At 43.2% G+C, this 23,838-nt stretch overlaps 1 protein-coding gene across 10 annotated transcripts in view; it reads left to right on the top strand.

Moving 5' to 3' along the window:
- The window catches only part of AIG1 (androgen induced 1), a 227,599-nt gene that overhangs the window by 123,095 nt on the left and 80,666 nt on the right, over window positions 1-23,838 (top strand). Inside the window, exons 4-5 of one of the 10 annotated variants that reach the window (XM_023632857.2) lie at window positions 1,883-1,984; window positions 2,474-2,736. The exons of 8 other annotated variants lie outside the window; for them this stretch is intronic. In XM_023632857.2, coding sequence (XP_023488625.2) covers window positions 1,883-1,942 — 60 coding nt within the window. In that variant the 3' untranslated portion in view covers window positions 1,943-1,984; window positions 2,474-2,736. Of the gene's footprint in view, window positions 1-1,882; window positions 1,985-2,473; window positions 2,737-23,838 lie in introns of those variants that run through there. One more of the 10 variants, XM_023632859.2, reaches the window with a different exon arrangement.

Here is a 23,838-nt window from a genome sequence, read left to right as displayed (position 1 = left end):
GCAAGTTGATTTCCCCTCACATGCAAACTCCAACTGATGGGTAGTAGATATCTGGAGCTTTGTATTGAGAAGGATTCTGTGGCTGCATCGAGGTTTAACAGAAGTAGTCTATGCTTCACTACCAGTGTCTTCCCCGGGTTCCTGGAGGCCAGAGAAGAGGGGTTTCAAACAGGTCCTCACTCTTGGTATATAGACTCAAGGAATATGAAAGCTAGAAGGAGCTTTAAACAGTCTCTAACCTGCTTCTTCATTTTACAGAGGATGATGTTAATGCTCAGAAATATGAAATAACTCATGCAGGGTTACACGACTAGGTGGTGGTAAAACCACAATTAGAAGTCAACAGTGGATTTTTTCGTTACACAATACTATACATATTTAAGATTTTTTTTTATACTTTTCATTCACTTTTCATAATTTCTTTCTAACATAGAGTTTGAACTGGCTTGTCAGTGAGATCTTGCTTGGTTCTCACAGCCACACTTCTAGAGCTCTTGTCCCCGGCATTTTATGAGCCTGATCCTTCGGACTCCATTTAGTTCTATGAGCCCCTGAAAGCCTTCCAGAAATTGCTTTGTTTGTTGTTAGGTTAAGGATGATCAGAGTCAGTTTCTGTTGCCTGCGATCAAGAACTAGGGTTGATACAGAAATTGATGCTGGGAATGGGTTTCAGGAGATAGACTCTTAGGGAAATATGAAGAATCGGGAATTGATTATCTAACCTATGTTAGGGAGAATACACAAAAGTCCTATTTAATAACCAGAATGCGATTCTAAGAGCTCGTGGCACCCAGCGGTGAATGATTTAACTAAATGCACCTCTGCTCGCCTGGTATCACCTACTGGAGGAGGGAGGGCGAGGTTTTGGATGCCACTGCCATAGAAGAGCAGAAAGAAAATGAGGGACTCAAGGCCCCTGAGGTTTAAGTAGAATGACAAGCTCAAATCCACACGTGCTTGGTTAAAGCAAAAAGAGAAATCCAAGAACTTTCCATGGCCATGTAAAAAGACTCCTTTATTGTGGCCTCAAAACAGAGCTGTTTGAAAGAAAACCCACAAAATTTGATCCTGTGGATTTTTGAATCATAGTGTTAGTTGAGCTCACGGTGTCTTCAGGTCTCCTGGAAAGAGCAGGGCCCATGGATTTGGAGCAGTTAATTCGAAGGACTCAGAGTACCTGGAAATCCCTGCCCCCACGGCCTCCCATGCCCTTGACATGGCTTCTCCTTGTTAAAAACACTGCTTCTTCGTTACCTGCAGGAGTTCCCTGCCAGGGGAAGCCACTTTTCCCATCTTGGTTAGGACACCAGAATCTTATCTGTTCTTCAAGCCTGCACCTGTGGCGTGAATTTTAGCCTATCGCTTTTAGGTAGCAGAATTTCTTCAGCTCATGCTTCAGAGTAACTTTTATTTATGTGAGATGCTGAAGGCCTCCATGAGTCAGGCTCAAGAGATCTCTGGTTTACAACCCTCATAATTTTTCTACTAAAATAAATAGTTTATTGAGTTAACAAATCATTATTATTCATCAGTTACTAAAGATATATAACTAAAAGCAAGTTCTAAATAAATAAAATTCTTAAGCATACTTGGTACTTTCCTCATTAGTCTTCATCTTTGTTCAATCACTGCTTTATTTTTCTGCTTCTCTTCTCGTTTTTATGATTACCTTTATTTTAAAGGTAATATAACTACATTACAGAAAAATAAAGAAAAAGAAAACATGACCCATTATTCCATCATTGTTACCTTTTTGATTTATTTCCTTCCGGGCTTTTCCATTTGCTTTTTTCCCCTAAACATTGCGGTAAATGTAGTACTTATGTATAGCTTTTTAAATTTAATGTATCGCACACATTTTAATCTCTTTGTGTCTCCATAGCCTCCTTTCCAAAGGTTGTATAATATGGAAGCGCGCAAAGGCATTAAGTTGTGGTTATGAATTATTGAGGGCAAGACTCTGCGTTATTATTCCCACCTCCCGGTAGGTATTCCACTATCATTTGTTGACTTGAATTGAGATTCCTTGCCCATTCTAAGTTTATAATATTTTAAGCACAATTCCAACAAACAGCTTTGTGGCTATAGCATTTCACATATTTTATTTAAGATAGATCCCCACAAGTAGGATTGCTGGTCTTGTGGTATGACCATGTTTATGGCTCCAGATGTATTGCCAAATTGCTCTCCTTCTAGAAGGGCTGTACTGATTTATGACGCCCCCTGCCATGCATGAGATCCCTGGTTGCTCTGCGCCCTTGTCAGCACTCGTGCAGCAGAAGGAAGTCCAGCATCTCATTGTGATTTTACTTTGACTATTTCCTTGTTTGCATTTTTACTAATTGCATTTTCTCATTTGTGATTCACGTTCTTATCTTTAACAGTTTGAATGGACTCCATATAGAGTGAAGATATTAATTTATATTTACTGCCAGTATTGTCCTCATTGGGGTTTTTTCTTTTTTCCATCTAGTTGTAGGATTTTTTGGAACACCTTTACTCTCCTATGAAGAGAAACCCGTTAGTCTTCTTCCAAGAGTACCTGAGCTCTGAAAGTTTGCAATCTTGTGAAAATGCACCTGTCACCTTGCTTTAACTGCCAGCATTAACTGACAAAGAGGACAACTTCTCCATAAGTACCATCAGCTGATTCAGGAAAGACTTTAAATGAGCTCATCCTACCTGCCAGTGATGCTTCCATAGTCAAAAATAGAATAAAATGTCGTGTGTTCCCCATTGTTACTGTCCTCTTCCAACTGGGAAATTTGCCTCTATTTGACCCAACTCTCCTGCCCAACTTCCTGTCCTTGGAGCAGGTGTTTGACATATGTCTTTGCAAATCTTTGCAGATGTCTGTCTTCCTCTAAACCTGCTTCTCATGTTTTAAAGTACCCCCCTATCCCCAAGTGCCCCCACCCCAAAAACTTGAGTCTTAGAACTTAAACTGTTCCCACTCTCTAAGTTTCCTAAAAAAAATAGGTGTCCTGAAGGATCACTTATTCATTCTCAACATTTTGCAAACCATGTCTTTTATCGTCTTCCTAAACCCCTGCCACATTCTGACCCCTGATTCTAGAGTTTACTCTTTCATCAGAGGGAAGGCGTCCCTGTTGACACCTTGATCTTAGTCCAGTGACAAACCTGTAGACTCCTGACCTACAGAACTGCAAGATAATAAAACTGTGCTCTTTTCAGCCAAAAAAAAATCTGAGCTCAACTAGTGATTTTTAAACTTGGTGGTTGTTTTTAGCAAAAAAATCAGTTTTCAAGTGAAAACATAAAACAGACACTTGTAGAATTCCTCTGGTTGAAGTAAGGGCAGAAGGCCCTGGGACCCGTCCTCTTAATGCCCCCTACCCTGCCCTTCCTCAGGGCTTCAGAGGCTGCTGCAAGGAGCACTCAGGTTACCCTTTATCGTGATGTGATCGTTGATATAAGGACAGACCACGTTTTTCTCCAGCTCTGAAATTCTATCCTCTCCGGTGGCTAAAATACAGATCGTGCTAGGATTAGATTGGGTAGGGTGGATTAGCAGAGTAGCATGTCCCTGTGGCAAGGCCTGAGCATTTTGGGGTATCGGAGGATAGAGAAGCAATGCCTCTGTCTGCCATGACTACACAAGGGCATCCGTATGTCAGAGACTCCTTTGAACGTGAATAATGTGAGTGCTTCCTATCCACCATGAACGACAGTACAGATCATCCTAAGATACCTCCTTTCATCCTCACCACCAACCTCAGCTTGAAATTCTCGCCTGAACTCACTGCAGACACACAAATCCAGCTCAGTGGGGCCACAGGGCCTTTGCTGCTCCCTATGCCAGAGCTTCTGAAAGCTGGCCCCTTCTCTTATTTCAGCTTCCAAAGTGTACGTCACCTTCTAAGAGAAGTCTTCTCTGACCATCCTAACTAAAGATATGCTGGATATCCTGTCTTATTTAAGTCGCAGCATTTATTAGTATCTGCATAAATATTTAGTCGGTTTGTTAGTTCATTATATTGATGTTTACTTGTATATTTTCTGAATCTCTCACACATTGAAATGTAAACCCCATGGAGAATAGGGGTCTTGTCTGTCTTGTTCATCACCAAATCCCAGCACCTAGCAAAGTGCCTGGCCCACAGTGGGTGCTTTATAAGTATCTGGTGAAGGAATAAATGATCGAGAGAGGTAGTTATTATGATCTCTGTTGTACAGGTGAAGAAACTGAGGCTTAGTGATGTATAATTACCAATTCCAAGTTGCAGAACTAGTAACCTGTAGAACCTAGGTTCAAACTCAATTTGACCTGAAAGCAGCTCTTAACTATTATTTGACCTCTCTTAGTGGAGCCATTTTCAACTCTAATCAATGTCCATATCTACCTGATGGAATGCTGATAAGATAATGATCACAATGATGATGAGAATTATGATGCCAATAATGGTACAGCCTATAAGTGTTCCCTGGGCCTTTCCTTGGTCAGCTACAGAACACACACCGCATCCAGCAGAACGTTCATTGTCGGACCCCTCTCACTTTTTAAAAGCTCTCTTATCTTGAGCCAACATCTACCTTCATGTATCTTCCACTCACTCATCCTAGTTTATCCCCCTGTATCTATCCCTCTGTATGTTCTCTGTAACAAACAGAACAAGCCCTTTCTACCTGTCAGGTTGGAGAGGAAGTAGGTAACAACAGGGCGGACTCTCTCTGGATTTTCTTAGTTCTTGCGCGTATGAGGACCTGGTCCATCAAGCATCCAGAGGGGGCAGTTTACAAGGCAGCTGACCTGCCATGGGTGCTTTAATGAGTAGTATTATTGTTTCATCTTAATCGCTGGTGATTTTTTTTTTTCATTCGCCAGTAGGTCAGCGCATTCTTATTAAGGAAGTTGAGTCCTCAGCACTGGCTTTGAGTAGTCAGTTCTGTCTTTGCAAACTACCTTATAGGAAAGAGGTCTTCGTGGTATGTTCACTTCCCCCTCCAACTTGAATGTGAAGGGATCCATGAGGAGATGTCTAGAAAATCCTCTGAGCTCCTTGAAAGCAAGAACTAATACAAACCTGCTTAATTCTGTCTTTTTGTGGTCTCTGACTTCAGCTTTTGGCCTTTGAGAGCATTTTAGTCCAAGCTACACTGTGATCTCTGTGGTCTCCTCTGGTGGCAACTGGTTCCCAACAATATTAACCTATCCTTTTTTGAATCTTGTATGGCTCATAACTTTTATCTAGGTCTAATTTCTTTGGTCTGTTCCACTCGAAGAAATAGAGAAAAATGTGATAATAACAGCTAGTATTTAGCATGCTTTGAGCCAAAAACTGTTCTAAATCCCTTCTTGGATTATTGCATTTAATAGACAATAACGTGCCCTGGGAAAACAGCATCGGCCTTGTGCTGAGTGCTTCACATTCCTCATTCCGTTTCATCCTTAATTTCCATTTCCTACCATATGGTATTCTCTCTTCCTCAATTATATGACTGATTAGATGCAGTAATCCATGTGAAGTGCTTAGAACAGTGCCTGGCATAGAGTTAGCACTCAAGAAATGTTATTACCCTATTTCTTTTTTAATACTGAATAGATCCAGTATTTCGGGATCTAGACTCACAGTGAAGCGTGCATTTTTCTGCATTAAATCAACATGCTATACTACAGTAGACAGGATGATAAAGTAGAAATGGCAATATGCTACAGATGAAAGACGGTAATGCTGAGAAAAGTAGAAGGCAGCAAGAAAGGGAGAAGACCAAATATGGGATGGATCGACTCCGTAAAGAAAGCCATAGGCATGAATCTACAGAAGCAGAGTAGAGCTGTTGAGGACAGGACATTGTGGACATCACTCATTCATAGGGTCGCCAGGAGTCGGAGCCAACTTGATAGCACGTAACAACAACAACAGGGCAAGAGATCTGGGGTCGGGCACTGGCTCCGCCATTTCGTACATTGAACACCGGAGCAAGTTCCTCAAGTCCTGAGAGCTTTGGTTTCCTCACCTACAATGAGATGTGTGAACCTAATGAATCTAAGATCCTTGTCCCTGTAAATCTTCCCCTACATATTTCTTTGTCAAATGTGCATTTTACCACAATGAGGCTTATATTTCTACCATCTCAGCCCACACGTCATGTTAAAGAGACCCAAATCTCTATGACGGAAGAAGCTTCAGGAAGCGCTGAGTAAGGAAGATGAGAAGGGCACCCTCAGCACCCCTTCTGTCTGCTCCCCTCTACGCACTCTCTCAGTAGGAAAAGCCACCAGGAACTGATTGGCTTGGGAGTTTTCAGGGGAAGCATAGCATAAAATGTACTATTGGTCGTACTTGGGTTTTGTTTGCTTTTCAAATGGATTTCTTATGATTCTCCTGCATGGGAGGTGGGGTGTTGTGGTAAGAAAAGTGCTGGCCCAGGAGTCAAGAACCTTTGAGCTTTGTTCCATTTCCAGCTCTGCCACTGTCTGGTCACCAGGCAAATGACATTTACCTTCCTTGGGCCTTAGTCGTTTCAATTCTCAAAAAAGGGATTGTTAGAAATGTCTTCCAAGTCTGCAGTTCTCAGCTTCTAAGTTCTTTATGTGAGAACAATGCTCAGAAGAAATCCTATGGACAGAAAAGACTCTTGTCTCTCTTTCTCTTCTCTTTGCCAAGCGTCATGAGAGTTGGTGGGGAAAAAAAAATCTGCTGTGAAAAGGTTCATTCAGCCTTTTCTTAATAGATGGAGTGGTTGGTATTTCTGCTGGCTTCTGAAATACGTTACAAATCACGACCTGGAAAAAGTTCCGAGCAGCCCGAGCCTCCCTGCTGAATTTGGATGCGTCTTTAGGTCTTACTCCGCAGCTCATCCTTAACAACTGACAAAATATTTACTTTGCTCGGTACAGAAAAGGGTAACATTTTCCAAAATATTAAACTAGGTTGGATTCAGAACACAGACAATGAGGCAAAAAGTTGGACCTCTGTTTGAAGCCATGTCGTTGAATCATTTTCCAGAATGCCATGAGAAACAGAGCCTTAGTGGATGTTTGTGCTCCACGGTAATTCTGAAAAAGGCAGAAGCCAGCCAGGCCCTGGCTAGCACGCCCATTGGTGTAGACCACAGGTTCTCAAAGTGCGGTCCCCAGACTGGCAGCACTGGCATCGCTGGGGAACTGGTTAAACAAACTCTCACAACCCATCCCAGACCTGCTGAATCAGGAAGCCCCAAGATGTGACCCAGCACTCTGGGCTGTAAGGAGTGCTCCAGGTAAATCTAACTCTGGTAAAAGTTTGAGAACCACTGGTGCGGGCTCCTGAAGGCTACAGGTGCTTATTACCTTTCAGTTGAAAGCGTGAAGTGAGACAAGACTAGTAACTGGAGTTCCCATTAATAAATTAAATTTTTTTCTAATGTAAGTGAACTGGCATGTAAAGTTGAAACTTGGGCATATGCTTTCTGAAATGCTCTCCTCTCCCCCCACCCCTTGCCTTCTGCCTCCCCCATCTTCCTCTACCCTCACTCCTCTCCCCCAGCTGCATGCTCGTGGCAATAGAGTCTGAGTTATATTTGGCTGTTGTTTGGAACAGTAAAACTGCACCGCACTTTGTCCTAACATACTTGCATGTAGCTAATGATTTTGATAAGAATTAATTGCACTTTTTAAAAACTCTCCTTTGAGGTCCCTCCTAGGATAAAAAAGCAGACAAAATTGAATGACTACAATTTATAGTTTTCTGTTCTATTAATTAGTCTTATTGTTAACAAAAAGCGATCTTTCATAAATAAATTGTGTTTTAATTAAATTACTGGAAATTACTCTAGCTGCCAACTTTAATTAAGAAATAGACTACCATTTTAATGGCTGTATTGTTTCTGTCTAAAATTGCAAATAATTTCTAGGATAAATTAAGACAATCCCCACAAACACCTCCTCCTGCCACTGCCTGGTGTCATGCCGCCCGCTCGCTCCTGTGTGCTACCTGCCTGGCCACTGCTGGCATCTGAGCTGTGACCTTTGTCCTGCAGTCTCATGCTTGGCGACGTCGTTCGGTCCCAGGGTCCTGCATCTGTTGATTTGGAAGGCTCACAAATCGGTAACTAGAGTGTGATTTGGTTCCCAAGTACTAGCCAATATCTCCAACTGCTCCAGTGTCCTTCCAGCGCCTTAAAGACCTTACAGGCCACACATCCAAACCAGAGCTGGTCGTCTTTCACCCTAACCTGACTCTTTCTGACATCCCGATTTCTTTTAATGAGCCCCCCCTCTCTGCGCCATCTACAACCTGTCATAAGTTGGAGGCAGGAAACCAGGTAGAATAGGAAGTTGGCAGGTTTGGGGAGTGTCTAGATCTGGATTCGAGTCCAGGCTCCCTCACCTGCTGGCTCTGTGCCACTCAGCCGCTCCTCAGGTCTTCACCTTCTTCCTGTGTGAGCTGGAGGATTGTTCTGAGCAGTCAAAGAGGAAACATACAAAAACATGGTTGTGTAATGTATTGTCCCAATGAGAACACATTGAGAATGAAAGAGGCCATTGTTAGTAATTATCCCATGATCAAAAATGAAAAAAGGCATAAATTCAGACCGTGCCAAGAAAAGCAAGACGTGTGTTCCTGCTATATATTTAGTGTTGTAAGCAGCATGTAGTATGTCCTCAATAAATGCCGGTTCCCTGTCCTTGCACTCTTTGCCCCTGGGTTTTCTGAATCTGCCTTCATTTTCATTTCTCCTGCCCCTGTCAGCACCCGTCACTTGGAGGACGGTCTATTCTCCCGACTGAGCTCCTGGCCTTCCATTTCTCCCCTCGAATATGTTCTTTGCACTGCTGCCAGGTTAATCTTCTGAAACCACGTCTCTCAAACCATTCTCTGCCTCAGGACCCTTCAACGACTTCCCATTGCCCATTTAATAAAGTTAAAACTCTCCAGCATGGCATTTAAAAGCCTCCCTGTTTGGTGTACAATCTGTTTCTTCAGACTTCCTTCCAATCACTGTCCTTTCTCTATACCCAGTTCTTGGCAAATGCGACCATTTCCCCCGCCCTGACTTCCCCTGTGCCTGGGCTCTGTGCTCTTCCCTGGCTGTTACACACCTCCTTCCTGTCTCCGCTGTTGACATCCACCTTGTCCTTCATGCTGAGGTGGGACCTCTGCCAAAAAGCCTTCCCCAGTGAGCCACTCTCCCTTTCCCCCTAATTCTCTTAACGATGTCGCATTCATATCCTAGAGCACTGGGTGCTCTCTGTTTTATATTGTAGTTGTCAGGTTGATGTTTTAGACATCCCACAGGTAGGGGGTGGGGCGGAGAGGCAGCAGATACATCTGGCTCATGCCTCATCTCAGATAATTCGCACATAAGAGGAACTCAGTAATTGCTTGTTGAATGAATAAATGACTGCATGAAAGTCACTTTTGCCCTGCCAGCCAATAATTACATACTACAGTTCCCTCCTTAATTAGCCAAAAGTTCCTAAAAATATGTGTCAAAGATTTTCATTTATTTTGCTTCTTTTAAGACCTGGGAGATTAAAACCATCAAGTCAGTGACAGCAAAGATTCTAAAACTACATGTAACTTTTCCCTGAATCTTCACATTGATGCTATTAGTCTAATTTGCCCAAAAGGAGATTATATGATAGTTTTAAAAAATTGTTAGTCAAAGAAGCAAATTTTACACATGCCCGTAGTGAAAGTCAGGCACCTGCTTACAACTCGGGCGCTGGGAAATACTGAAAATCAGTCTGCTTGACTGCCTCTCCCCAAACACCAAATTGTGGGGACAATTTTGTCTTGCTTTTTCCTTGCTTCTGTCCCAATTTGAGAAACAAATTTGTATATCTTCTAAGGTAATGTGGCTCTCTTTTGGCATATTTGTTCGTGTAACTGTTTTATAGTCAATAAGACGTTCAGATTGTTTTAAGAGAATATCTGTGGTGATAGGAATAGATTTTATTCAAAAAAAATTAACTTTTCCTCAAAATCTCTTTAAGAGAAAGCTACTTGTTTGCAAAGAGATCATTTGTAATGGTAACAGAGGAACTCAGTCATCATTTTCTGACGTCTCCCATTTCGAAATTTATCCACTTGTTTGACTTAGAAAAGTGCTCTGGTGGAGTGGAAAAAGTCACACCCCTACAATCTTACCTTAAAATGATCCCATTCTGTGCAGCTTTTTCATTGAAGAGATCATTTCCTTTGCATTAAATAATTGCTCAAATAATTCTGTCAACTGCTGCGAATATTTTTACCCAAGACTTTTATCTCAGTGTGAGTCTTCAGAAATGAAAATACAAGCAGTTAACTTTCATTGAATTTGAAATGCTGAGGCCACTCAGTATTCACATAATTTTATGAAAATTATATAGAAACTACTTAACTTCTGTGACCGTTAAAAAATTAATGGCATTGCTAAGGGGTGGTTAATTCACATTCCCACTCAGGAAAGTCTGGAATGTCAGTGTAGTCACCAAGCATCTTATTTCTGTAGATAACCTAATGCCCTAAAGAAAGATAATTAACTGTCTGAATTTCTGTCATTGAGTTAAGACCCTTGAACAAAGATGACAGACTTCTCAGATGTGGGGGCTCGTCCCAGAAGGCAAGACTCTTACCCGTAGTCAGTCTGTTCATAAGTGCTTATTCAGCACCTGTTGTTATATGAGGCACAGGCTAGGTGTGGGGGTACAGTGGGCATACCAAGCGTGGCCCTGCGGCCTGGAGCGTGCGGGGGAGGAGAGGCGTCACAGCTGTGCCCGCACCTCCGTCCCTGCCCTTCCTTTACCCTGACTCTGTTGCAGTCAGGAGAAAGGCTTCAGAAAGCAACGCTGAGAGGTGTTTGTTAAGTGTCCTCCACTCTGGAGATTTCTAAACTCTTTGATCTGGAGATTATAAAATTGAAAAAAGCAGGGCCAGCCCTAGTGGCCTAGTTGTTAAGTTCGGCACACTCTGCTTCGGCAGCCCAGGTTTGGTTCCTGGGCACGGACCTACACCGCTCTATGAGCAGCCATGCTGTGCTGTGCTGGCAGCCCACATACTGAAAAATAGAGGAAGATTGGCATGGCTATTAGCTCAGGGCAAATCTTCCTCAGCAAAGACAAAAAAAAAAAAAATTGCGAAAACTAGGCAAATTTTTAGGGTCTAAAATATCTCTATAACCATGCAGAGATCAAGTCCTCCAATGTCAGGCCAAAAGAGCACCTAGGTGGATATTTTGGGATTCTTTCAGCAAGGTTATTTAGACGCAAGAACCAAGGACTCACTCAGCCACCTTAAGTGGCTGGATGAGGGAGGAGCTAGGGGTGGGGTGTGGCAGTTTCCGGTAAGGATGCATGTGCACAGGCCCCAGGACAAGCCAGGAAGAGCCGGGCAGCAGAGCAGAAGGGCTTGGCTCTTCGGCGGTGGTCTGCATTCATGTGACTCAGCTGTTTTCCCAGGGCCCATTGCCTTCTCCTTTGTCTGTTGGATATCTGTTCTCTGGTTCTATTTTTTCTCTTCTTTATGATTTTCAAACACTTTTAAGTAGTGAAATCCTTTCTTCAAGCAGCATCTTATATTCAAAGCTGATCAAAGTGGAACTGCTCTGGATAAAGTGCTGTGGCCCTGGCTGCCCCTGCTCAGGCCTCCCCTCATCCTCGCATCAGCCCGGTGTCACCTCCACAGAAGCCCAGTGACTCCTTGGAACGTGCTCTGAAAACCTCTGCTGCCTCATGTTGGTTTTCTCCTAGTGTGCTTTTCCCCATGAGCTGATGTAACCACTTTAGGCCCCCAGGAGAGAATCCAGTGGGCTCTACCTTGTCTTTTTGCACCAGGCCTATTTACAGACTGGACTGTTCTTTTTTTTTTTTTTTTTTTTTTTAAAGATTTTATTTTTTCCTTTTTCTCCCCAAAGCCCCCCGGTACATAGTTGTGTATTTTTCGTTGTGGGTTCTTCTAGTTGTGGCATGTGGGATGCTGCCTCAGCGTGGTCTGATGAGCAGTGCCATGTCCACGCCCAGGATTCGAACTAACGAAACACTGGGCCGCCTGCTGCGGAGTGCGCGAACTTAACCACTCGGCCACGGGGCCAGCCCCCAGACTGGACTGTTCTTGAATGAATTGTTCACCCTTGATCCAATCAGTTGTGGCCAAGGTGGGGGAGGGGTTAAGTGGTACAAAATGTGGCTCCAATGGGCTGTCCCTTCAAGAGGGGCTGGGTAAGGTGGGGCCCTCAGCAGGGACTGTGTGTGTGGCAGGCACCATGCCTGCTGGGTCTAGTGCATGGTGGGGAGGAGCAAGGGTCCTGGCACACAGACCGGGAGAGTATATGGGAAGGCAGAAGCCTCAACCAGCCATAGGCCTCCTCGAAGGAGAGAGCAGTGGGAGCAGGAAGCAGAGTCTGAGCAGCTCTTACGTGCATCTGGACCCCCTCTCCTTACGTGAAGGAGAGAGATCGGGGGCTTTGGACTCAGGGGACTGTTGGAAGCTCTGATGTCACCAAAGTGCTGGGTGTGGTCTGGGGAACAGGGAAAACAGAGGTAACCTTCATCTGCCTCTTTGTGTGGGTGTGGAGCTAGCTTTTTAAAAATATGTTCTTTCCATTTTCAAGATGTCAAGTGTAAAATGCCAACTCGCTCTCAATTGAAGAGCTCAGTCCTTATTCCTGGGAAAAGGCAAGCGTTGCTTTTGAGGCCACAGGAGACATTGCTTTGGGGGATGCCTGGCCAAGATTTTTCTTTTTTTTACTGTGGTCATAATGGCCAAGATTTTTTTGGCAATGTTGGATCACACCAACACCATGGTAGAAACCCACACTGGGGCCAACAGGAGGAACTGTGATGCCCCAGCCAGAGGAGCTGAATGTGGCCCTAGGTGGGCCTGTGCCTCCCGCAGGGGGAAGGCCTGTCTCCGGAAGGACCCGCGGACTTGGTGAAGAAAGCAGCTCTGTCTCCTCGACCTGAGCAAAGTACTTCAAACTGTTTGTCCTCAGTGACTCACATTGGAAGACCTTTGCCTCCAAAAAGGAATGAGTCTGAAGAGAGTCAAGGTACACCCCTGGAGCTGACGCCAGCTCATTGTGTAATGGACTTCCACTTGCTCAGCCTCTTAGCTTCTCTTTCTGGGAAAGAAGGTTCTACAGCTAATATTTCCCAGGCTGGGAATCCCAACAAAGCATTCCCACAACCCTGCTGTCAATTCTCTTCCACCTTCTCTGGGGTTCTATCACAAACAGAGAGGTGTAGCTTGTTGGGAACTGAAAAAAGATAGGTCATGCCTCACTTAACAACAGAGATACATTCTGAGAAATGCGCCCTTAGGTGATTTGGTCCTTGTGCGAACATCGTAGAGTGTACTTGCAGAAGCCTAGATGGTATAGTCCAGCACACACCTAGGCTCGATTTGCTAATGTTATGGAACCACCGTCGTATCGGCCGTCTGTCATTGACCGAAACGTCGTTATGCGGTGCGTGACTGTATATAAATTCAAAGATAAACTGAGGCATATTAAAAATTTTAAGAGTTTACTTGAGTAAAAATCACTTTGAATCAGGCAGTCCCAAACCAGAAATCGTTAGGAGTGGTCCACAGATCAGAGCTGGGCGCGAGACTCTTTATAGACAAGACGTGGGAGCAAAGCAAGGAGATGATTTGCTTGGCTGTAGCTTCAGCAGTTGCTTTATTTGGGAAAGCCTAGCTGGCCGTTTGTGATGGGCTGTTCTTAGGTTTCCGTTTCTTGTTCTTGAGGCACTTTCAGGCTTAGGCTTTGATTTGTTTATGTAGGCTGCTAAGGCATCAGAGCCACCTCAGTGTAATGGCCCCCTTGTTTAATTAGCTTAACATATATTAAAGTAAAACTATAATATATAATATATTACCTATTAATTAACTGTTATTTACTAAGAATATGTTTTACATTTATAAGAATAGTACATTATCCTATTTTTGTATTTTAATAGTAATATGTATATATTAAACCATTGATATTACTGCTTAAGATGAAAAGTAAAGTAAGTGAGTCAATACAGAATCCATTAAAAAAATACTACATGATAGTCCTCGTGGTCTAGTCGTTAAGATTCGGTGTTCTCAGTGCTGCGGTCTGGGTTCGTGTCTGAGTGGTGACCCGTCTGTCAGTTGTCATCCTGTGGCAGTTGCGTGTTACTGTGATGCTGAAAGCCATGCCACCAGGATTTCAAATAACAGCAGGATCACCCATAGTGGGCAGGTTTCAGCAGATTTTCCAGACTAAGACAGAGTAGGAAGAAGGACCTGGCTGCCCACTTCTGAAAAAATTGGCTATGATATAGCGCCAAAAGGTAGACGGTGGAAAGACCAGGCAGGATTCCGCTCTGCTGTACACAGGGCTGCTAGGAGTCAGAATCGATGCAAAGGCACCAACAATAACAATAAAAAATGATAGTCCACGTTGTTCTTAGATGCGGCAAAGCTCATAAAGTTGGTAGGGACTCACTGAAATTTGAGGAATGTTAGCCAACAGGAGAAAGTTCAACTTCCTCAACGTGTTTCCAGCTTTGTCTCTTGCCACCCTTCATTTCAGCCACTCAGAACTATTTGTTGCTCTTAAACGTGCAATTGACTATCACGTCTTCCATTCTTGGGTTCTAGTGTTACATGACCTTGGGAAAGTCACTTAAACTCTTTGGGCCTTAGTTCCCTCATCTAAAAAAGGAATATAAATAAATGGCCTGCACCCAGCAGAGGTTTTTGAAGAAAGTTACTGGATATAATAGTACTTTGTAAGCTGTAATAAATGATACAAATATAAGGAATTATAATATTTCATCTTTATATCTCTCACAATGCATAGCAGGTACTTCTTAAATATGTGTGAGAGAATAAATGAATGAATACCACTCATGTTCGAGTTTGAAATGGCATTTATTTAATTGAGTGAGCATTCGTGGAATGGCAGTGCCTCATGCAGAAATATTGGGGGAAGGGTTCTACCTTCAAGGAGTCGGTCTGGCGGAGGAGACTGAGACCTAAAGAGGTGATTACAATATAAGGTATCATGTTCATGTTTTATAATAGAAATATGAGAAGGAGCCTAACTCAGCTGGGCCAGCATCCCAGAAGAGGTGATGCTGAAGCTGAGTCTTACAGAGTGAGGAGCAGCTACCATGCTGCACGAAGTGGAAAGGACCCTCTTGCTGCGGGATCGTGGGCCTAGCTGCAGACCAGCTGCCCAGGAGAAACATAATGTAAGCCACAGATGTGGACCAGATTAGACAAAGGTACAAAGAAGCAGGTGAAATCAGTTAGGATAGTATATTTTATTTAATTCAACGAATCCTAAGTATTGTCATTTAACAGGTAACCAATATTTTAAAAATATTAATGAGATACATTGCGTTCTTTATTTTGCACTGTGTTTGAAACCCAGTGTGTTTTTTAACTTACAGCACACGTCAGTTTGAACAAACCATATTCCAATAGCCACATGTGTCTAGTGGCTACTGTATTTGACAGCACAGGCAGTGATGATAGAGGAAAAGTCTGGAATACTAAATAAACTGTGAGTTCTTTGATATGCCTATAGCACTAGCTGTGTGTGAATGACTGGTGGGAGATGAAAGGGAGATGGAGTCAGACCTTAGATGTCAAGTTAGAGGAGTGTCAATTTAATCATGAAGGCATCCAGGAGTCTTTGATGCCTTTGAGAGATTTTATGTAGATCAAATTTGAGGTTTTGAAAGATTATGCTGGCAACTGTGAAGAGTTGATTGGAGAGGCACACTGCAAAGGACGTTGTTTGTGTTTTTCTGTGTGTAATGAAACTTTCATATAAGTGTCTGCAATCAGTAGACAGTTATTCTCAATTTTCAGTGTTTTATGAGTTTTATCATTTTCTGGGCCTTTATGAGAATTTTAAGGGTAGGACAGAAGACGAACTAAGAATACCAGGTTGGAAGAGAGAGAAGGTTGGGGTGTGGACACCACTGGACTTGGGCTAAGCAGCTCCTGGTGAGGAGTTCTCAGTCAAATAGACCCTGCCCCCCCAACCCATTACTGAATGCACACATGCAGGCCAGCTGTCCTGAATGGCAAGGTGTACATCGAAGGGAAATATCCCACCATCCTCCCAAATACTTCCTTTGCCAAGATGCTCTTACCCCTAAATTCTAGATAATATAGCTTTCCTTTGAGGTAAAAATAGATTTTTCTAAGCATCCTCTCTAAAAAGGCAAATATCTTGAATAAGTTACTTATCACCATGACCTGCTTATAATTAAATTCCTTTCTTTGCTTTTTACGACAGAAGACAAGCTTCTCGGATTCATGTTTTTTCAGGATTGCTAATTTCCAGATCCTTTCTTCTTCCCATCTGCCTTTCCGCCATTTTGCTCCATGTCTCCATTATTTCTAACCACAAGACAGCATATCAATAAATTTTGTGTGTGAAGGGTTGAGCAAATGGAAAGAGAAATGCAAATGGTGTTTTTCAAAGTAATATGCTGACCATACTCCTTCTTTCTTATACTTGGGGAGCTCCCAGCCTATGCTAGTCCCTCTGAGCCAAATAATAATAATCAAAATATATATGTGGAGCAGCTGGCAAGATTGGAAGCCATGAGCAAAGCGACGTGTTGCCCTCACTGATGGAGGAGGTGTCCCTGATTCTTATGTCCGCCCTCTCTCCAGGCACGGAGTTTCCTTGTCTCCGAAGCCCAGAAAGTGGCTAAAGCAAGAGGTGAAAGTGGCTGAAGCATGAGGTGATTCTGATGACCGTCATCTCGGGGCGTGGACCATAGAGGTGGCTCTGCCTGGCACTGCAGCCATTTCTTAAGTCTTATATTTTAAACCTGAATTTTAAAATCTACAATTTCTTACATTTCAAAACCAAATCCTCAAGTTATATGACTTTGGTTGATTAACTTATTTGCTCAAATTAAAGCCCAGGAAATTCGGGAATGATGGTGGTTTGATGAGATAATAAAGAGGAAGGAGGAAATGAACCCTGTTTATGTAGTTGGGAACTCCTTCAACTTTGCTGGGCCAGATGTGGACAACTGCTATTCTTTCTCTGTCATGTCCATAGTTTACTGAGTTACTAAATCATTAGAATAGGCTTTTCTTTCTTTCTTCTAAAAAAAGTGTCTGCATTTTGCGTTGGATGCTTCTGGGAAGCCAGCACCAGTGCCTTTCTGGCATCTGTCCATGGTGCTTGAGCAGCAGGATGATGTTCTGAAAACTACAAAGCCCACCTAAAACACACCTCTGCCCAGCCTTCTGGGGCGGGGGGCGGCGAGGGGAAGGGGTGTGGACAATGTCACTGGGAAGGGAGGAAACCTGGACTTTGACAGTTTTTCCCACTGTTAAAATAAAACATTAGGCAATTAGCCTTTCCAAAGGTAACGAGTTTCTTTTTATGATGTCTTCACACACTGCGCTCACTCATAAAAGAAGAAAAAGTAAGTATGCTCTGGAAAACTGCGTGAGGTTGATTCCCGTTGCTTTTGTCAATTGTCTTCTTTCAAAGGTAGATTAGAGTGATTAGTGATGATAAGATGAGTATCCTTAAGGGGGTTTCCCAAGGAAAAGAGACAATCCTTGAGATTTCCCCACGTGGTCTGGAGCATCAGACGCCTTTCAGGAGCTTTGTCTCAAAAGAGAAGAAAATATTGATTGAACGCAGACTAGAAGATTTTGTCTACATGGAAAAAAAGTAATAATTGCTGGAGACATAAAGTAGAAAGGGGAAAAATCCATCCAGCCACTGTCACCTTTCTGGGCCCTCCCTCCTCTTAACCTAGATTTTCCAGGCGTTCTTTTTGGAATGGGGTGAGTGTGGATTCCTCAGACAGATCCTGAGTAGCATCTCTTATCAGGGAATAACAGATCCAAATTAGACCCGAGACCCTTAACCAACACCGTTAATAATGGGATGGAACAGAAATAGTTGGACCTTTAACTTAAAAAGTGGCCTTTCACAGCTGGCAGTGAATATTGTATGATATGCGACATGAGCGAAAACCTATTGGGAGATGAAGGTGAAATTAATTTCAGTCAGATTGGCTGAGAAGGTGGCAAAGTGATTATTCCAGGCTGAGCTCAACTGCACTTCCCTTCCTGGAAGAAAACAAAACAAAACTAATTATTACTGCATAGCCCTGTATGTATGCACATGCTCTTCATTCATCAGTCATTCATTGAGGGCCCACTAAATGTTAGGTGGGTGGTGTCGGGGATTTAGAAATGAAATGCTGACCACCTAGGGGCTGAAATCCTAGTGGCAGAAGTGGGTTAGGGAAAGGTCGCCTACAAGGCAAGGTGGTAGGATCTGTGTGAGGTGCTGTGGAAGAAAGCCTTTTTCCTCAGATGGAATGCTGTGAGGTCTTAGTACCAGGCAAGACTTTTTTTTAATAGAACTTAGTATTTTCTGTCATCATGGCAGGTCTCGGGCAGGCACATGTTGCATGTTTCTATAGTGTTGGAAGAAGAAAAAAATCTGCAATGTGTTTGCGTACTTTTGCACTTGGTTTTGCATGTGGCTATGATTTATAAAATAACGGCAGGAAAACATGTGGGAAATGTCCATATCTACAGGATTTTTCTAATTTGAAGCTAAACCTGTGTGTGAGAAGGAAAATACATCAGATACACTCCTGGAATGGAGCACGGTGATGTGTTTCTGCTGAATTCCCCGTCTTTCTCCCTCCTCCCCTGACACATTTTTATTTTCTTGTAACCAAGAAGCCCAACAGGAAGTGTGCAGTTTTACCTGACCAGGGTATTTTGGTTTGCTTGACCCTGGGAAGCCTCTGTGGGCTTTACAGGCTGTGCCAGCTCTCAGGAGCAGCGCGCGGATGGCTGGTGTCCCTCCTGGTGACCTTCTCGGCCATCTGGGCCGGGCCCGCGGCCGCCCGCTCAGCCCAGCAGGCAGGGCCTCTGCCATGAGTCTGCAGATGCTTCGCTCCGACTCCGCTGCCATGACTCACGCCATCTGTTGGTCATTTGTCGTCATTCTGGAGTCAGGGGTTTTCAAAGGCTTCAGTCTCTGGAGTCCCTCCATGAGGTGCACCCTCTGACCACGGTCTTCTGACTCCAGCTTCCCATCCGGTCTCGGGCCCCAGCGCTGAGTCGAGCTGCCATAAATGTCATGACGACGTTCACTGCACTTTAGAGAGCTTCATAGCAACTTCCTGCCCCCCCTTGAGCAAGTTACACACTTCGGGGGACTTGTTTGAAGTTCAGCCAAGCTGGCAGCCGTGGGGTTCCATTTTTACAAGCTCTAGCAATGGTAGATTTCAGTCCTTTGTGTCACCATGCCATCTGCTTAGCTTTTTCCCTCTTCAAACTGTAAGCAAAATGAGCTACCTAAACCAAAAATGTACCCCCCATTGAAACACATTTGCATCAAGTCAACTTAAATGACACTGCTTTGTTCTAAACCGCATTCCTTTCTCCTACCTCCTTAAAATTTATTTTCACCAAAAACATAGACAATAATAGTAGCGAATATATATCAGTTTTTTTTCCACATGCCAGGCACTGGGCTGCATGTTTTATGCTCTCGTGATTCCATTTTATCCTCACAAAAACCCAATGAAGGAGGTACTGATCCTATCCCTGTTTTTGCATGTAAGGAGATTGGGGCTCAGACGGGTTAAGAAACTTACCCCTGACCGTGCCACCAGTTAGTGACAAAACTTAAATCGAAACCCCACTGCCTGGCCCCTAAGTAGAAGAGTTTTACTTTTTTCATGTTTTGCCCCCGTCTTGATATAAATTGTCAGATGCTTTGAACTTTAATGCCTTTGACTAATTAATCACTCACTCCATAAATATAGCATCACACGTCCATTAGCAATTCCCGTTCATTCATCCACCCAACAGATATTCATTGGGCATCTGCTGTGTGCCATGTACCATGCTGGGCCCTGAGGAACCAGTTATGAAGAAGTCTTGTCTCGCGGAGCTTATGATATAGTTGGGGCTACATTTATTTATTTAACAAACCTTTGTAAGCAAGAGTGTACAGTCACTGTCTAGGGACTAAGGCTATGAGGTCGAAATGCCGCCATCCTTTGATTGTGTTCTGCACACAGTTAAGCTTTCCAGGATATCAGGACTCTCAGGAATCAGAAGAGCTGGGGGCCAGCACCAATATTTATTATGTATGCCCTGGCCAAATCATTCAACTTCTCTCTCCCTTGATTTCTTCATCTATTGAATAGATACGATGGAAGGTTACCTCCAGCTCTAGGAAAATCATTTCTACTCTGACAGAACTTAGCTTTGAAGGAAGACTAGGGTTAAGAGAAAAGAAGTAAGTCCAAATTCATGAGAAAAGCAGGAGAAAACTTCAAAAAGTATATTAATCAGAAAGCTTTTGGCTTCAAGTAGCAGAAAACATGACCAATGACTTAGAAAATTAGGCACTTATTTTCTCACATAAAAAGAAGTCAAAGGGTTAAGTGTTTCTTGGGTTTTTTCAATTGCTCAACAATGCCTTCAATGACCTAGTTTCTTTCTAGGTTTCTGATCTGCCACCCTTAGCGTGTTGGCCTTTCGTCCTCAAAATTATTGACTCATGATTACAAGATGGTTCCTATTGTTTCCAGAATTTTTTTCCCATGATGGTGTTCAAAGCAGGAGGGAGGTCCTAGGAGAAAAGCCTTTCTCCCAGTTGGGTACTTTCTTGTTTCTACTCTGGAAGAGGAGCTCTCCTCCAGCTGACTTTTTCTGTTTTGTCATTGGCTAGAACTAGGTCATGTGTTGAACCCTAAAACATCATGATTAATTCTTTGGATCTGAGGGAGGGCCTTCTGCTTTCTTTGAAGTCATGGGATCTCCACCAGTTACAATATCTGGGTTTGATTTGCAGGGAAGAAAGTAAGTGGGTAATTAAGGGTGTCTGTCACAGAGAGTTGGGTGGAAGCAGACACTGTAACAGTGGTCATTTAGCCCTAGAAAAGCCTAGAGCACTTAAGGAACTGTCATGAGCAGGAATCCTCAACAGGCTAATGCTAGGAAAGATAGATCCTGGAGAAAAACTTTTGTTGTCTGAACAAATTTTGTGTTACCAGAGGAAATTGTCTCTGGAAGGGAAAGGTAGGAGATAAGATTGCCACTCAGAGACTCCATGGACCGCCCCCCCCCCCGCAGGATTGGCTTGTATTTGGAATGGAGAAGGACCAGTTGCAACTTCTCTTTCGTCTTGCATTCAGACACTGAATGCAAGTAGAAGTAATTAACAAGGCAGATTGACATTCACTGGGGCAGCCTAGCAGAACCTCAGTCATCCAAAGCTCTTTATTGACTGGGCACCATGAAACAAAGATGCATAAAATACAGTCCACTCACAGGCAGACATTTTAGACTCCTATGCATTTCCAGCTGTAATTGCAGAAGTGTGAATGTTTCACTGGAGGTATGCACAGAATACAGTTGGAGCACTGAGGAGGGATTGGCTGATTCTGCTTGGAATCGGGCAGATGAGAATGCAGGGAGGATGTGCAAGTAAACGACATTTGAGCTGGACTCTGGAGGAGGAAAAGAGGCATTCAGAGTTGAAGCATAGAAGGGCAATCTAGTCCAAGGGAATCTCATAACAGAAGTCAAAGTTCTCTGAATCTTTTTTAGCAGATTAATTAATGTTAAGACCTTCAGGACCCAAAGAACCATCACTTACACCTGATACTTGAAAAACCTGTGCTGTTTTTCTTTATTGGGATGGACTGTGACTGTGGCTTCAGAATGAGGAGGTGGTGAATGCTTATATACAACTGCTTGCTGATGAGGAGATGCCCTTGGCTGGAACGGTATGCAAGCAGCCCCTGTGAATGTAGGAAGGACCATGTGTTCAATTCCCCACCTCTGTTACCATGTAATCTTTCTTCTCTCTCATCTTCCCACTTCCACATCCATATCTATGGGTCCATCTTACCCAGTAAACTTCACCTCCTTTCCGGTGAGGTGTATGTCACTACATCTTTGTCTTTCCCATGCCCTGGGACAAGACCTGATGTACATCAATGTTCAAAACATGAATGTTGAACAAATGGATGATTGAAAAAATGAAGTGAGAACTTAGTCAGGGATGACTTGTGTGTTGGCCACATAGGCAACTGGAACTTTTCAAGTCATCTCCTGGCTTCATTATATTCGCCGTATCTGGCTCAGGATATTTTACCTACTAGAACTTGTGAAATGAGTCAGAGTTGGGGGAGTAGAGGCAGAAGGTCTCCCTATAATTACATATGTGTAACATATGAAAGTCTGGCTAGAATTGAACCTGAATTTGAATCCCAGTTTCATCACTTCCTGGTTGTATGACTTTGGGCAAACGAGTTAACCCCGCTGTTCCTCAGTTTCCTTATCTGCAAAATAGGGATAAAAACAGTAACTACCTCAGAGGCTTTGTGACAAGGATTAAATGAATACTGCGTTGTCTATATTACCACATGCCTGGCAAATGGTGAATACAAGTGTTAACTACTTGAGCTTCAAACAACCCTAGGAAATAAGTATTACTTTCATACTTTACAGATGACAGAAGTTTAGCTTAGAGAAGCTAAATGAGGTCCCAGATCTCCTAGGTCAAGTAGGTAATGACAGAATGGAGGTTGAAATTTAGACCTGAGACTGCACCCCCTGCTGTAAGAAATTTGAATGACCACAGATTATGCTCTTAGGGCAATCTGTCCACATGGCTAGATAGTAGCTGAGACTCCCATAAAGATTCTTTTTTTAACAAACCTGGTATTTCTACATAAAACACATAAACCACAGACACCTGTCTCTGCCTGGGATCATGAAACTATGGAATCACAGAGTTAAGCACGTCAGCCACTCAAGGCTCCTCCCCTCTGGACCCATGACCAGAAGAATGTTCCTAACACTCAAAACTATCAATGATGAAGGAGGATTTGGGGTTTTGTTTTTCAAAAGTTTCCAATCTACCATTAACCAAAATTTCTATAAAATACAATAAAAAAGTGAATTACGAGAAAAAGGAAAAGGAAAAAAACAGACGAACAACATTCAAGCCCCAAATTTTATATTATTTAATTCAATGGGCAAATTGCTAAAGAAGTTTCCATGCTTATTCTCAATTCCTCTACTTCTCTTTCCGTGGATCCGTACCAATGGCCAGTCACTGGTCCACAGATCACGCTCTGAGTGTCTGATTGAAAGGACTTCCTTGAAGAGTCAGTTACTCCTCAGGTGGAAGTGGTACCCATTCCTATGTGCTCTTTTCTTATGGAGAAGTTACTCAGATTTCTATAGATTTTCCTATACAAACATTGACTTGATGTTTGCAAGGCCGCCTGGAGAATCTCTATCCATCATCAGAGGGCATAAGAAAAATGATCTGAAAAAAATTAAAAAAAAAAAAAAAAAGAACAACCACAGCCTCTACAGGCGATCCTGTGCTGGGCACAAGGAAAGTGTTCGAGTCACTAGGAACTAAGGGCCAGGAGACCTCTCGAAAGAGCCGAGCCCGGAGCATCCTTCAGAAACACTATTTTAGCACAAAACCAGTCCAAGTCCTTATGAGACTCCCAGCCTCTGTGAATAAGACTGAGCCATTTTCGGGTAATGTGAGCCCTGTTACCCCTCAGCCTATATCACTGAGTCAAAGCAAACTTGCTTGACAACTTTTCCCTCAGGTCCAAACACCGATTTGGCTGTCACCAACTTCCCACTTCTGGGATGAGGCGTGAAAAGACACGGAAGAAAAGGAGCCAGGCAGAGAGCTTCTTCCCAGGCAGCCCGGCTGCTGTCCCTCCCCTGCAAGCTCCACTTTCCATTCGTTTCCTTTTATTTTTATTTAACAAGTATTTCCACTGTGCTTGTTATGCATCAGGCACTGTTCTAAGGAATTTGCGGACATCAACTCACTTAATCCTCCCAACAACCCTGTGAGGTAGGTTCTCTTATT

Source organism: Equus caballus, chromosome 31 (genome assembly GCF_041296265.1).
Source record: "Equus caballus isolate H_3958 breed thoroughbred chromosome 31, TB-T2T, whole genome shotgun sequence".
In the NCBI taxonomy this organism is placed as follows: Eukaryota; Metazoa; Chordata; class Mammalia; order Perissodactyla; family Equidae; genus Equus; species Equus caballus.
Note: the sequence above shows the minus strand (reverse complement) of the source record. Positions and strands in the feature narration are given on the sequence as shown.